This window comes from Trichoderma reesei (genome assembly GCF_000167675.1).
Source record: "Trichoderma reesei QM6a unplaced genomic scaffold TRIREscaffold_29, whole genome shotgun sequence".
Lineage (NCBI taxonomy): Eukaryota > Fungi > Ascomycota > Sordariomycetes > Hypocreales > Hypocreaceae > Trichoderma > Trichoderma reesei.
The window spans coordinates 141,387-155,392 of record NW_006711176.1 but is presented as its reverse complement, the minus strand read 5'-3'; the positions used below and the strand labels follow the sequence as shown (position 1 = coordinate 155,392).

The following is a 14,006-nucleotide window of genomic DNA, read 5'->3' as shown; positions in this document are numbered from 1 at the left end:
ATCGGGTCCAGATTCGAGTCCACAGGCACCCTGCTATTCTGCGGCAGCCTCGGCCGGCCTCGTAGGTTTTGCACGACATCAGGGTCCTGGATTCGCAAGAGCGGCTCAGAGAGATCCTATGACGTGGAATTAGTAGCTTTTCCATACAGATTAGGTGGGAAACATACCAGCGGCTTGACAAGCCACCACCGGGGATGGATGACTTCCTTCGTTAACTCGGCCTCGCTAAGAATAACGCGCTTAAGGAAATGGGCATAAGGGAGGGCATATTGTTGCGTAAATGTGCAAGACTCTCCACAGGGCGGCAGCCTGGTGTTTCCTTTGACTGACGACTCGGCGAGGCGATATTGCTTTGCCAGGAGATTAACGGCAACATAGCCCACTTGCGTTGGCAAGGGCCTAAGCCAGCCTCTGCTGACGAAGCGTTGGCGAAGTTGCATCTCCTGCCTTGCCGCGATCTGCTTGTAGTCTTGTTCTTTCTTGGCTAGCATCTGTACGATGGCCTCGTTAAGATGGAGGAGGTCGCCGGTGCCGGTGAGGAGATGACTCTTGACATCTTTATGTGCAGTCTTAGTGGGACTATTCGTCCTCTGGCTGTAATTCCTATAGCGCTTGATGCGGCATTGCAAGAATTGATCGCCCAAGGGGATGTAGACAGACAGGAGATAGCTCACGATGGCACCTTGGCGCTCCTCGAATAGTGTTGTTAACGCCTTCCAAGCTTTTCTGTAGCCAGCCTTGTCTTCAGCATACATAACGCGGGCCCAGGCTCTCTTTAAGCCTTCCTTGCTGTATTTAAGAGGATCCTCTCGCGGCTGCTGGGCGGCAGCGGCCACGGGAGGTCTGGCCTCGTTGGCGGCGTCGTTGTCGTCAGCGGCAGCGGCAGCGGCCACGGGAGGTCTGGCCTTGTCGGCGGCAGAGGGCGTGGGAGCGTTGGCAGAAGCCTTGTTGTCGGCAGGCTTGTTAGGACCTTCGTTATCGTCGTCGTTGTCTTCCTCGCCTTCTTCCTTCTTCCAGCGCGTGTGTATTTTGGCGTGGATGTTGGCATTGATGTGATATAGGCACAGCTGCTGCTGTGTGTCCGGGAAAACGCGTTCTAGGGCGTTTTTCAGCGCGCTTTCTTTGTCGGTCACGACAACGTCAGGCATAGGAATCTCAAGCTGCTGCCGGAAGCTGTCTAGCTGGTTGCAAAGCCAGTCATAGCCCTCCTGGCGTTTGTTGCCTATTAGCCCGAAGGCAAAGTTGGCCACAGACCGCTGGTCTGTGATGCCTGTGACCTGGAACAAGCATATCTTGAATCTATTTGTCTTATAGGTGTTGTTAAGACTAAGGACTTCCGGAAACCTCTTCCACATTGTCTCGCACCACGGATATGTCTAAAAAACGGCTTTAACTTTGTGATTCTTGTTATATTGGATGGTGTGGCGAAGACCGCGCTTCTGGAGTAAGTTTATCCATTGTTGAGTGGGCGTGAGGCCATCAAGCTTTGACTGACGGATAGCTTGGCGATTGTTATAGATATCCTTTGACAGGAAGTGCGCAGGACCTCCCTGTGACCTTAGGATGTCGCCTATCTCGCGGGCAGGGAGGGCCTTGTGTTGTGATAACGATTTTTCAGCTTCTTTCTGCTCCTGTGTGCGGCGGCGATGGATAGGATGTGCTGAGGGATCTGTGGTCCCTAGGTGGCTATGTTTCCTTTCAGATACTTGGAAAGTCTACTTCTAATTTGACTTCTTGGTAGCGGAGGCTGTGAGCTTGAATGGACAGTCGAGCTTGTGTGTTGTGACCTTCCTTGTGCCTGAACTTTGCGATGGCTGAGAGGCGCCGCGGTTGCAGATAATTGCGTAGTACGTTGGAATGACGACTCCGTTGACGTTAGCCTTGTTGCTGGGCGACTTCTTGACGATGGCCGCGCCGTTGTTGTGATAGAAGGCTTGGAGATAGCTGAAAAGCTCATTAAACGAGTTAAATTCCTGTGCTGGCGGCGGCAGAGGAATCTCTCGCCCTTCTGCCTCTATGACAGCTTCATTCCTGGCCGCTGGAGCTGCTGTGGCCGCTGGAGCTGCTGTGGCCGCTGGAGCTGCTGTGGCCGCTGGAGCTGCTGTGGCCGCTGGAGCCGCGTCTTCATCGTCTGGGATGGTGATGGCTTCATTCTCGGCGTCTGGGGCCGCTGGAGCTGCGTCTCTGTCGCTCATGATCGCGAAGTCGTCGTCGCCAAAGGCCGGGAGCTCGTTAAAGGTCATGACAGCTTCATTCTGGCGGCGGGCTTCCTCTCTAACAGCATCAAGGAGATTGCCAAGGAGGTCATTAAGTTGCTGAGAGTTTGCTGGACCGTCAGACCAAGGGAAGTCATCGTCAAATGCCTTATTGAAGGCATCGCTATAGCGTTCTATTGCGATTTCCTTGATGCTTTGCGATGCACTTGGCCGATTTGGAACGGCTGCGTACTGCCTAGCGCGCTGCACTGTATTTTGGTGTGGCCTGCTGGCGCTTGCTGGCCTATGACGAATCCGGCTAGTGGTGGTGGGTATACCGCCCGAATAGCAAAATTATACCGCCCGAATAGCAATACTCTTATTTATTTATATATACTATAATAATAAACAGTAGGCTAAAGAAGATAATATTACTAGCTTTATAATTAATAATATTTTATAAAAGAGAAGCTTAACTTTAAATTCTTTATAAGTTATATACTAAGGGCAGACTACTTAATATCTCTATAAATAAATATATTATTAAGAATACTTATAAGGATTTACTAATATCTAGAGATACTTTAAACCTAGATATATTTATAGTAGATATTTTTAGCTTTAAAAGTAAAGGCTAAGATAAATAAGAAGATAAAATAAATAATATCCTAATTAATAATATTATATAGCTAGATATTACTACTACTACTAGTAGTATACCTAATTTTAACTAAATGCTTTTTCTGCCTAGCTTTAATAAAAGTAAATTCTAGGCTGCTGCTAAATATAATAATCTTGCCTTTAATATAAATAATAAATTTAAATCTAGGGATAATAACCTATAAGTTATTTAGCTAGTTATAATACTTTTACCTAATAAAATGCTAGCACTTAATATACCTAGCTTTTACTATACTTTAGCTTTTATACTAAAAGATTAATTAACTTTATTTTATTATATACCTCTTCTTAATATTATATTATTTAACTTTAAGCTTGCTCTTAGCCTTATAGTATATATTACTAGACTTAGTAATTATAACTAAAGTATTTTATAAAAGGTCTTATAAATACTTAAAACTACTATATAAAAACAGACTATACTAAATTAGCTGCTATATGCTTTTATAATATTAAAGAAATAGGTAATTAATATATTACTATAGCTAGATATATAATTAGTTAATATATCTTTAAGAGTTAAGAAACTACTAATAATAACTCTAGCTAATAAGGGCCTTATTATACTTAAAATATAAAGTATAAAGCTGCACTTCTTTAATTTTATTAACCTCTTTAAAAAGCTGCTAGAATTATAGCTTTATTACTAGCTGTATTTAAATATAGCTTACTTTATTAATTATTTTATAAAGCTATATTACTCTTCTACTTAAGCAAGCTTTATTTATATAAGCTTAGGTTACTATGCCTATTTTATTAATAATAATAGGGATATAAGTAATATAATTTTTTTATTAAACTAGATATATTTCTTTTATAATAACCTAGACTGCGCTTACACTTTACTTAATACTAACTATTTTAATTTAAATAAAAAACTCCTAATACTAAATAATATTAAAAAAGTAGTTTATATTAGTTATATTATTAGCTTTAGGAAGTGTTATTAAATAAAGAGATATCCCTTAGTTAAGCCTAGTAATATTATTCTATAAATATAAGAGGCTTTATATTCTACAGACTGTTAAATCTTAATATAAAAGTGCTTATAAAGTATTAAGCTAAATGTAAATAAGCTTATATTATAATTAAATAGGCTTTATATATTATACTAAAAGTTAGCTATTAACTTCTACTATATTACCCTTAATTATAAGCCTAATAATACAGGCCTTAAAAATCCTTTTTTTTATATTAATAAAAAGTAAAAGGGTAAAGGTCTAGATTTATACTTAAAATATATAACTAAGACTTATAAGACTAGGCATTTTAATAATAAATAGATTATATAGCATGTTATTATTTAAATACAGAAGGTTAACTAGTTTAGTAACTAACTAAGGGTTTATATTAAGATTAAACTAAAGGTATATAAATAATTATAATTTATAACTTACTAAGATTACCTTAAGAGGAATAAATATAAACTACTGCTTATTACACTACCTTATATAACCTTTATTAATAGGTTTAGCCTTTTTTATAACTTATATTAAATACTAATTAGTATATATATAACTTTAGCAGGACTATTTACTGCTAAGCGCTATTATTAAGTAAATATACTACTTATTCTTCTTAATCCTTATAGCTTAGTCTTTAAAAAGGCTATTAACGCCTTTTACTATTTTATCCCTTTAAACTAAGGTATTAAGCTAGATATTAATAGTATACTTATACTAGTATATATTTTTATACTATATTATATTAATAATATACTTTAGTAAAATTAAAATACTAGCTGCTTTAGTTTAATAGTAAGAAAGTTTTACTGCTTTTATTTTATTAATAAGAAAATAATTATTAAGGCGTTTAAAAAGTTAGATTCTAGTAGTATATTAAATTTTAAGTATAAGACTTATAGCTATTATAATTATTATATCTCTTAAATATAATAGCATGCCAGCACCTTATTAATAAAGTAGAAATAAAAGTACTTTAGTTAATAAAGACTAATACTAAAGCTATTAAACCTTAAGAAAATCTTGCCTATATTAAATCTTATTTAAATATATATACTAAATGTAGCATACTTAGAATATAATAGCCTAACTAACTTATTTTATACTTTACTAATTAAGGCTATCTTTTATTTATAAGTAGTAAAGGAGTATAATTATTAACTATAAGCTTAAAAGTTTTTAGCTAAATAAAACTACTTATAGTTACTAGTTTACTATTTTAGCAGTTATAGTCTTTTTAACTATATTTAATAGTTAGTTATTACTTTAGGCTTACTAAATATATAATTAACCTAGAATATAATTAACCTATACTTTTAAAATACTATAGTAAATTAACTTAAACTTAATAGCCTTAACTTAATAAATTAAATTATTTATACTTTTACTAAACTTATAAAAAGTAATAACTTACTTATAAGTAATAATATTTAACTTTATAACAGCTATATTAAAAATATAATAATAATTATACTTAATATATAAGCTAATTACTAGCAGATATATATATAGGCTTTATAAAAGCTTATATATAGTTATAAATACTATAACTTATAGGCCTCCTAGGCCTTATAAGCTTCCTTAGTAATATTCTTAAATTTAAATATTTTATACTTTACTAGCATTTTATAGTAATAAGTTTATAAGTAAAAGCAGTAAGGCCTAATAGCTAATAAATTTTAAATTATTTTTTATAATGCTTTAATTTATAAAATACCTGCCTTAGCCCTAGCCTTTATTATACTAGCTTGCTGTAATTATAAATAATATACTTAGTAAGATATAAATAAGAAATTAACCTAGCTAGCTAATATATTATAGCTAAATATTTATACTAGTAGTTATTTACTAAAGTTCTTTAAAAAATATACTAAGATATTAAATATTAATATTCTTATAGGTAAAGCAGAATATAAGTATAGCCCTTTAACTTACTTTTTTATTTACCTGCAGTCTTATATATATATACTAATATCTTATAAGTAGTTTAAGAATATTATATATAAGACTAATTTAAAGAATATAAAGCAAGTCCTCTTAAGTAAGGTTAACCTATAACTTATTTATTAGCTTTTTATCCTTAGTGCATATAACTTAATATACCCCTAGCTTTTAAACTAGATATAATATATTTAAAGGGCTTACCTAACCTTATTTAAATAAATCCTATCTTAATTTAACTAAGGCCTATTATAGTAGCCTAATAGTATTACTATTAATAAATCTAACTTTAAATACTAAAAGCTTATTACTAATATAACTAATTACTTTAAAGTATCTATCTTTAGCTATATTTATTAAGTAAGCTTACTAAGCACTTATATAGTAAATAATAGTAAAAAACTGCCTTTAATATATATTAATATATTTAATAACTTTAAGACCCTACTGCTTAGTATATATACTACTAATTATAATATTTAAAATATTATCTTAAGTTAGGATTAGCTGCTTTTATAATATAAAAAGTTTATATTTACTAATAAGTATATACTATAATAACCTAAAAGCTATAAGTTATTAATTTTAACTAGTTATATAAGCAGTATTACTATTTTATTTTTAAGATTAGTAACTATATTAAATTTAATAAGCATTAATATATTAGTAAGGTTAATAGCATCTTTACCTATAAGTAAGATAGTATATATTATATTTTTATTATAATTATAAATACTAAGCTATTTAAAAATATATATAAACTCCTTTTCTTACTATATATTAATTACACTAAACTAATAATTATTAATATTATATTTATTAATATAATAAACAGGCAGTATATTATTAATAATTAAGTAAATAAAGGCAAGATGCTATAATATATTTAGGTATTATAATAGCTAAAGTTCTTATAAGGCACTATTAAAGGCTAATAGTATAGCTAGACTAGAGATAACCTTAAAGAACCTAATATTTTAAGAAGGCTATATATATTAGTAAGCAGTTAAACCTTATAGTATTTTATATCCTTAACCTTAATACTAATTATATTAAATTAGCCTAATAGCTAGGTATTTATAAATTAATATAGCATTTTAATAATATAAATGCATATAGTTTAGTAATATAATACTACCTAAAGCTATAAGTCTTTAACTTTTATATTACCTTTTATAACTTATTTACCTTCTGCCTTATTTAGTTACTAATACCTTTATACTTTATACTAATATATTATATTAAGCGTTAATAATATTATAGCTTTATATATATTTAAATTATTATAACTAGAAGTAATTAATAAATTAATATTATATTTAATAAATGCTAATAAAGTAAGTTATATAATACATTTAGCCTATTTATTATCTCTATCTTAACTATTATATGCCCTTAACCTAAAAGACCTTAATTTACTATAACTATATTACTATACTATCTTAGCTAGCTAATTTATAATATACTAACCTATTTATTAATATGCTATTTAATATAACTAGAGTTACTTATAAGGGATTAATTAAAATAGTTTAAAGTATCTAGCTTTATTATAAAAAATAGTAAAATATTAGGTAGCTTAATAAGTAAAATTAAATTAACTAAATCTAAATATATATATTAAGTAGGATTAAAGCTTTTTTTATATAAGTTATATCTAGTACTTTATATATAGTTTAAGTAAATAAATAAATATATACCTTAATATATATTAATCTAAATATATATACTTTATAATATAGAATTCTAGCACTAGTTATAACAGCCTAATACCTCCTAGTATCTCTAGCACTTTAATAGCATTATGCTAGCACCTTTTAGCACCTGCTAAAATTATAGTATTATACTAGCACTATACTAGTACCTTTTAGCACTATGCTAGCATTATGCTAGCACCTGTAGCACTATGCTAGCACTTATAGCACTATGCTAAAATTTAGCACTGTTTTAAAAAATGTTTTAGTGCTGGCAGGGTTTTAAATCTTTAGCATAGTGCCAGGAGGTGCCACACTAAAATCCCCCACCTACAATTTCTACTATGGAGTGGACGTCGGCGCCCTACCAGCCCCCCGTAGCCTCAGCTGGCCGGTGCCATCCGGGTACGTGGCGGTACATGTGCCTTTGGAAGGGGAGTGAAAGCTCCAGCTGCCAGAAGAGCAATCGCCAGAGCTTCTCTGCTGAGGTTGCCATCATCTGGACAGAGAGCGCAACAAGGGCATTCCCTGCAAGTGTTAGTATGTATTGGATACGAGATGAGATGGCGATGCTTCTTTGGAATGTTTGTCAAGGAGAAGAGACTCCAGGCCAAGTCCTTGTACAGGGCATCTACAGGATGGCTCCATTGCTCCTATCTGGGGGCCACTTTGTTCGATCGTCAACAGATCCAACACTGACTCGAGCGTCTGAATGTCTCTACCGTAATAGTACTGTACAGCTCTGGAGCCAACTGCGTAAAGTAGGCTGGACGAGGAAAAACTGATCTCCATGGGCATTTGAGTGTGATCCATTGATCCTTGTCTCGGATCGTCACCTCTCTTCCGGTGGACGCAGCTGTCAGTCAACTTGAAGTGTCATCAATGCCCTAGAAGCGCCCTACGAGCCAAAAGCTGGGGCATCTTAGGGCTCTCGTCAGTGGGGCACGGTGAATCAGGTCCACTGGACAGAAGCTACAGTACCTCTGGTACCTGTAGGTACCGCTGCTCTCGGCTAAGCTGCCAGCAAAAAAAAGAGCCCTTGAGCGACCTGGAGCTCCATCGTCGATCCACGCGTTGACATCCGATGTGTCCAGCTTTTCGGCGGCCATCAATTCATCGACTTGCCTCGTTTCCTCTTCTTTCAGGGACATCCCGTCTGTGGCGTTGCTGGACAAATGACAAAGCTTGGCATGTCGGCTCCATTCCCTATTCTTTCACTTCGGCCAGGGCGATGCCGGCGATGGCTGGCCCCAGTGGACGGATGGCTTGATGGCAGTTTGCGCCCCCAAGTTTGCACATCCAGTACGAGAGCCGCACGGAAAGACGAGATGCTTGTGGAAACTAATATCTGGTGTCCTGCTTGTGCAAAGTACTAGGATCCATGTTAGCAACCGCTCCACCCGTCGGCCGACGTTCGCAAATGCGTACGAGTACCTACATCCGCCCATCCCATGACGATGCAGCTTCCACTCAAATCGGCCCCCTGGATCGTACAATCTCTGTGGAAAGTGTCCCTGTGATGCTAATGGGACACCACTTCCGCATGCTTGTCTGACATGACAACCAACTACTACCGGTGATGCCGTGGCTTTCACGTCCAAATGTGTTTGTAGGGTCATCGGACAACAGATAGGACGACGCGGCCGATCAAGACTTTCGCTTCCATGGTGAAGTTGGAGCCCGTTCCGAGGGGCAATCAGCAGCGATGTGCCGCCGGATATGATCAAGGCAGGCGAAAGTCTCCGTCTACATGTCCCATCCGGTGTCGTGGTTCCTAACGACATACCGAAACTGGAGCAAGTTTCTTTGTCCTGTCTTTCCGTGTTCAGGTGAGGCTAGCCTCACAGACCACTCTGGTTATACAGTCATTACCCCCAAGAGACAGCTTTGGTTATGGGTGACTAGCTCAAAGCCGTGGGCCAATCCAGACACCATGAAAGGTCATGCCGTATCGAGCCAACGACAATTCTGTCGACTGCGAGCCTCCGTACTGGAAACCTGAGTTCCCAACGGCCACGAAGCAGTCAAGCATTTTCTACCAGCACGAAAATTCTGATACTACAGACTGCTGCTACTGGCCCCCTTTGCCCTTGGCCAGAGCCTTACAACCGCACCGAGCAACTTTGTTCGCAGACCACCGTGTTGTTTCTCCAACACCACGTGCACAGTCTAGGCCTGGAACACCATGCCGTTGATTCTCACCCGTATTTGCCAGATACCTACGAAGCACATACGCAGCGCCAGGTGCAGAAGGGGCTCATCAGCTATCCGGTACGTTGTGCCTCGTGCTAGCTCGCGGAGGGCTGTCCTCTTAGACCCCGGCTATAGGAGCCGTCACATCTCGCTAAATCGGTACCGAGATTCATCTTGAGCCATTGTGAACCTATACATGCTGCCATCACCTATGTGAACACGCCACCCTGCAGCAGGGGGGCACGCCACGATCACAATTCTTTCCGAGCTGGCCTTGCGATCGAGCTGAGCATCAGATGCCAGCTGTGGGTCGAGCTCGCGGCTGTTCCTTTCCAGCAGAGGCTCCTACGCTTATCGCCTGTCAACATCTGTCAGTGCATAGAACAGCCCGGTCCTATAGGGAAAAGGAAATAGCGTGCTGTTGACGTACGCCAGCAGGTGATGCAAGTTGGCTCCAGGCTACCGCTGGATGGTGGTTGCTGTCACGACAAATATGTTCGCAGATCACGCCAGGGATTTCCGTCCCATAGGAACTGAGGCCACCTCGGTGACGGCAGATGGACGCTTCTGTTGTCCTTTCGGAGACCGAATTGGCTAGGGAGCTTTAACGCAAAAGGCAAATCATATCCAATTGTGTAACAGCACACATGTCGGTCTTGACCGTGATTGCTACGATTGGCAGCTCACCAGCAGGAAGCGAATCTCCCCGTTTTGGTTGCGGTATATCTTTATTCACGGTCAAGACATGCGTAGAGAGAGGCCACTCCTAGGAGAATACTATTAGCAAACAGACTGGCCAACAAGCAGTGTCTAGCATGTTGGCATCACAGACAACAATGAAGCTCACGTTCCGGTGGAAAGCAAGGGGTCCTCCTTGCCAGTGCTAACAGACATGTTGCTTGTCGGAGGGACCGAAAACCAGGCTTTTGTGCTTTTCTTGGCTCAAAAGCGATGATACTGCGGAGACTTGTTCAAGGCAATCACCTCGTCACGCGAAGTTTAGGACCCTTGTGGCTTTCGGCTGGGGCACTGTCCAGCGTCGAGGTGAAGTCGATCATCAACTACAACACCAGAGACAACACCAGACATCTGCATGGTGTGCCTACAGATTGTACACATGGCGGTGGCTCTCGACAAATCAAGACGCTTTGTTTGGCGCGCGTGGCGGCCAAAGACAATGAGAAGGCTGTCTATGAGCTTTTGCGGCCGATTGACTGCTCTGTGGCGGAATTTGTCATTCCGCAGATGGGCGCTGATTCTGCCAGATGAGTCGCCCCATGTTGTGTCACTGAGGCTGAGATAGTTGACGGTGGCATATGCAAGACGATTGTACCAGGCTGCGATGGCCGGGGTGTGTCGTTCACGTCAATCTCATATGAGCGCCGCATCAATTGGTGGAGGCATGGCTTCCGACCTTTATTGGATAACTACGAGCGTCTCCTCTCATCCCCCCTGTCGAGTCCGCCTCTGTCGCCGTCTCGTTGATCAATTCACACCTTCTTGACCCTGATTCCTGGTTTAGGTAGTGGCGAGGCTTTGACCCATATGCCGGTGCCTGGAGGCTGGATCATGTGCTACCCCAGGTTTGTGATGGGTTTCATTGACCAGACCATCGGGTCTCAGATTGTGATGTGCTCATATCCGATGCTCTTTGCAGCACGAGAAGCGCTGTGGCGCCTCGAGGTCAAATCCCCGCTTCCATGGGTCGAGACAGAGGTGTCATCAGCTGATGCATCTTATCGCTGTTGGTTTTGTCGCCAATGGACGAGTCGAGTTGTGCCAGTACTGACTCAATGGGTAACACGACGATATGGAATGGTTGATGCGGCATGTTGTTGCTGATCTAGGTGCTGTTGAAGTATTGGGCCAGGCGATGGGTGATGTGCTCCTTTGCAAGCAACATGAAGCAATAGAATCCACTCTTACCTTGACAAACTGGGTATATTTGATATTACTTATTTGGTATATGTCTACTTCTAGTATTGCCATGTCTACCTATGTATAGAATTCAAGATATATGGCCATATTCCTTGGCACCGGATACCCAAACATCAACGGGGATGGGAAACAAGGAACGCACCGCTTTACATGACACATCTACAACTCGTCTGAAAACAAGCCCTCCTCGGCCTCTCCGTCCACAAACCAATCCCTGACCAACGCAGTACCGGCAACAACCTTGTCCCACAGTTCCGGCACGCAGCTCTGAGGAGACAAGATGTAGCATCTGGGCGCAGGCGCCTCGGGCGGCTCGTGTCTGACGTGCCAAGTGTCGCTGGGTCCCTCCGTCGACAGATCGTCCCTGACCGGCTGCAGCCCCGTCGGGATGTCGCGATTGAACGTGGCGCGCATGAAGATGTCGTAGGCAGCCTCCGGCTGATACGACGGGACCATGTGGCCTGCCTGGAACACCCTCGAGAAGCTATAGTTGCCGTGCTGCCGCGTCAAGCCGGCGACGCCCCTGTCCGTGAGCAGCGGCGCGTAGCCCGCGCGGGCAAAGTCCGCGGCGCGCGAATAGGGGACTACCAGCGAGGCCCTTTCGCCGCCGATCCAGTTGCAGGCGTAGTCGCGGTCGCCATACATCATGTGGACCTTGACGCCGTGGTCCAGCAGGTAGCCCACGGCGTCGACGAAGCCGCCGTGGAACTCGTCGTAGGAGCTGGCAAAGTTGCTGCTCACGGCGGCCGAGGTGGCAGTGAAGTTGACGGGCGAGCCGAGGGCGGCGAGGACGCTCTCCTCGGTCAGGTAGCCGTACGCGTGGCTCGGCGGGAAGGGATCCCGGATAGGGTGGCTGATGTCGAACCAGCCGCTGTTGAGGGTGAAGTACGTGCTGACGGCCGGCGACATGCACCAGCTCTCCATGTCGCACAGGTCAACAAAGTTGACCCTCTGCGCGTTGATGGTGGCGACGTCGAAGAGGCTGAGACTCTGTTGGCATCGCTTGATCTGGTCTCTGCAGCCGTTGGGCTTTGTGAAGTTGTGCTTTAGCTCCTCATAGATGGACTGGTTAAAGACTTGAATGCCGTACGTCTAACGGTTGATATTCATTTAGTAACCAGAGTCAGTGCAGCAAGGTGATCCAGATATGCTCCGAAAGGTGCCCATAGACTTACATTGTTGTACGGAAAGTCAATGTACGCCTCCTCCTGGATGACAGAGTCAAGCCAACCATTAACAATGCCGAGGGTATCCAGGTGGAGATAGTGGGCGTGCTCATCCTCGATTGTGCCGTTGGCAATCTTCTCGTTCTGCTCTTGGAAGAATCGCATGAACCCTGGGCCGTAGTGGCCCCCATAGCTCTCGGCCCAGATGCTGATGCGGTCGTCGCTAGGCTTGTAGTGAGGAAACTCAGAGAACCAGGCCTGGGCAAAGTGCCACAAGGCGTGAGCGGCCTGGGCGGTGCTGTTGGTCGTGTGCGTCGGCTTCTGGCTGCTAAAGGTGCCGACCATAGAGGTCAGGTTGAGCTCGGGCAGCTGGGCAGAGAAGTCGGCGGGGTTGAGGATGAAGCCGTCGTGAGAGAGGTTGGCCGTGCAGTTGGTGGGCGTGTCGTAGGAAAAGCCCACCTGGTTGGGCTCGTCAATGTACAGCATGTTGACCTCGTTGTTCCAGCTCCACGGATTCAGCACCGTCGACTTGGAATCTTCATTCACGAAGCACGGGCCGTTTTCCATCAGCAGGCCCAGCATGGATGAGGACCCGGGCCCGCCATTGAGCCAGATGGCGAGGGGCGCGGTGGAAGGGTTCTCGCGGGCTTCAAAGAACCAAAAGAACCTGAGCATGGGCGATGAGATAAGACAAGGTGACTCTGGCTTCAAGTGACAGAGGAGGATCGATTCGTAGACCTACGTGTTGACGGGATAGTTCTGGGGCTCGCCGTCCGCATCTTCGAGCAGCCGCGGAGGGAGATGGACGTGGCCGGCATACGACTTGACGCCTGGGGTGGTCTCGCAAATGCCCGGCTGATTCACTCACTTCAGTCAGCCAACGAGTACCGGATTGTAGATAGATTTGAGTTCAGTACGCACCTCTTTAAAGGATATGGTGACATTCTCGTGAAACTTGGACCTGAGCACTGTGACGCCCTCTGGCTTTGGCGGGAACTGCGCCAGCGCCACGCTCGACAGGCCGCCCAGCAGCACCGCAGCCGACAACATGCTGCCGCTTATCGGTCGTTGTCAATCGCCGCGCCTCGCAACAATCGATGACTGTCAGCACTCAGAAATGAAGCAAGACGCGATGCTCTGCCTCAGTTGCGGGGGCGGGTAGAGCGCGTGGTTGGTTGGGTCCAACAGGAGGGAGGCTGAAGTAGGTACGTGTGTGTGTGTGTTGGATCCAAGTTT

The 14,006-nt window shown here is 41.9% G+C and overlaps 1 protein-coding gene across 1 annotated transcript; it reads right to left on the bottom strand.

Moving 5' to 3' along the window:
* Nucleotides 1-11,763: 11,763 nt before the first annotated feature.
* Nucleotides 11,764-13,820, bottom strand: TRIREDRAFT_69489 (serine carboxypeptidase; the record flags this gene model as incomplete). The annotated part of the gene is made up of 4 exons (XM_006969141.1): nt 11,764-12,696; nt 12,780-13,437; nt 13,513-13,625; nt 13,692-13,820. 4 exons carry the CDS (start codon nt 13,818-13,820, stop codon nt 11,764-11,766), a joined length of 1,833 nt encoding a protein of 610 aa, XP_006969203.1.
* Nucleotides 13,821-14,006: the final 186 nt, after the last annotated feature.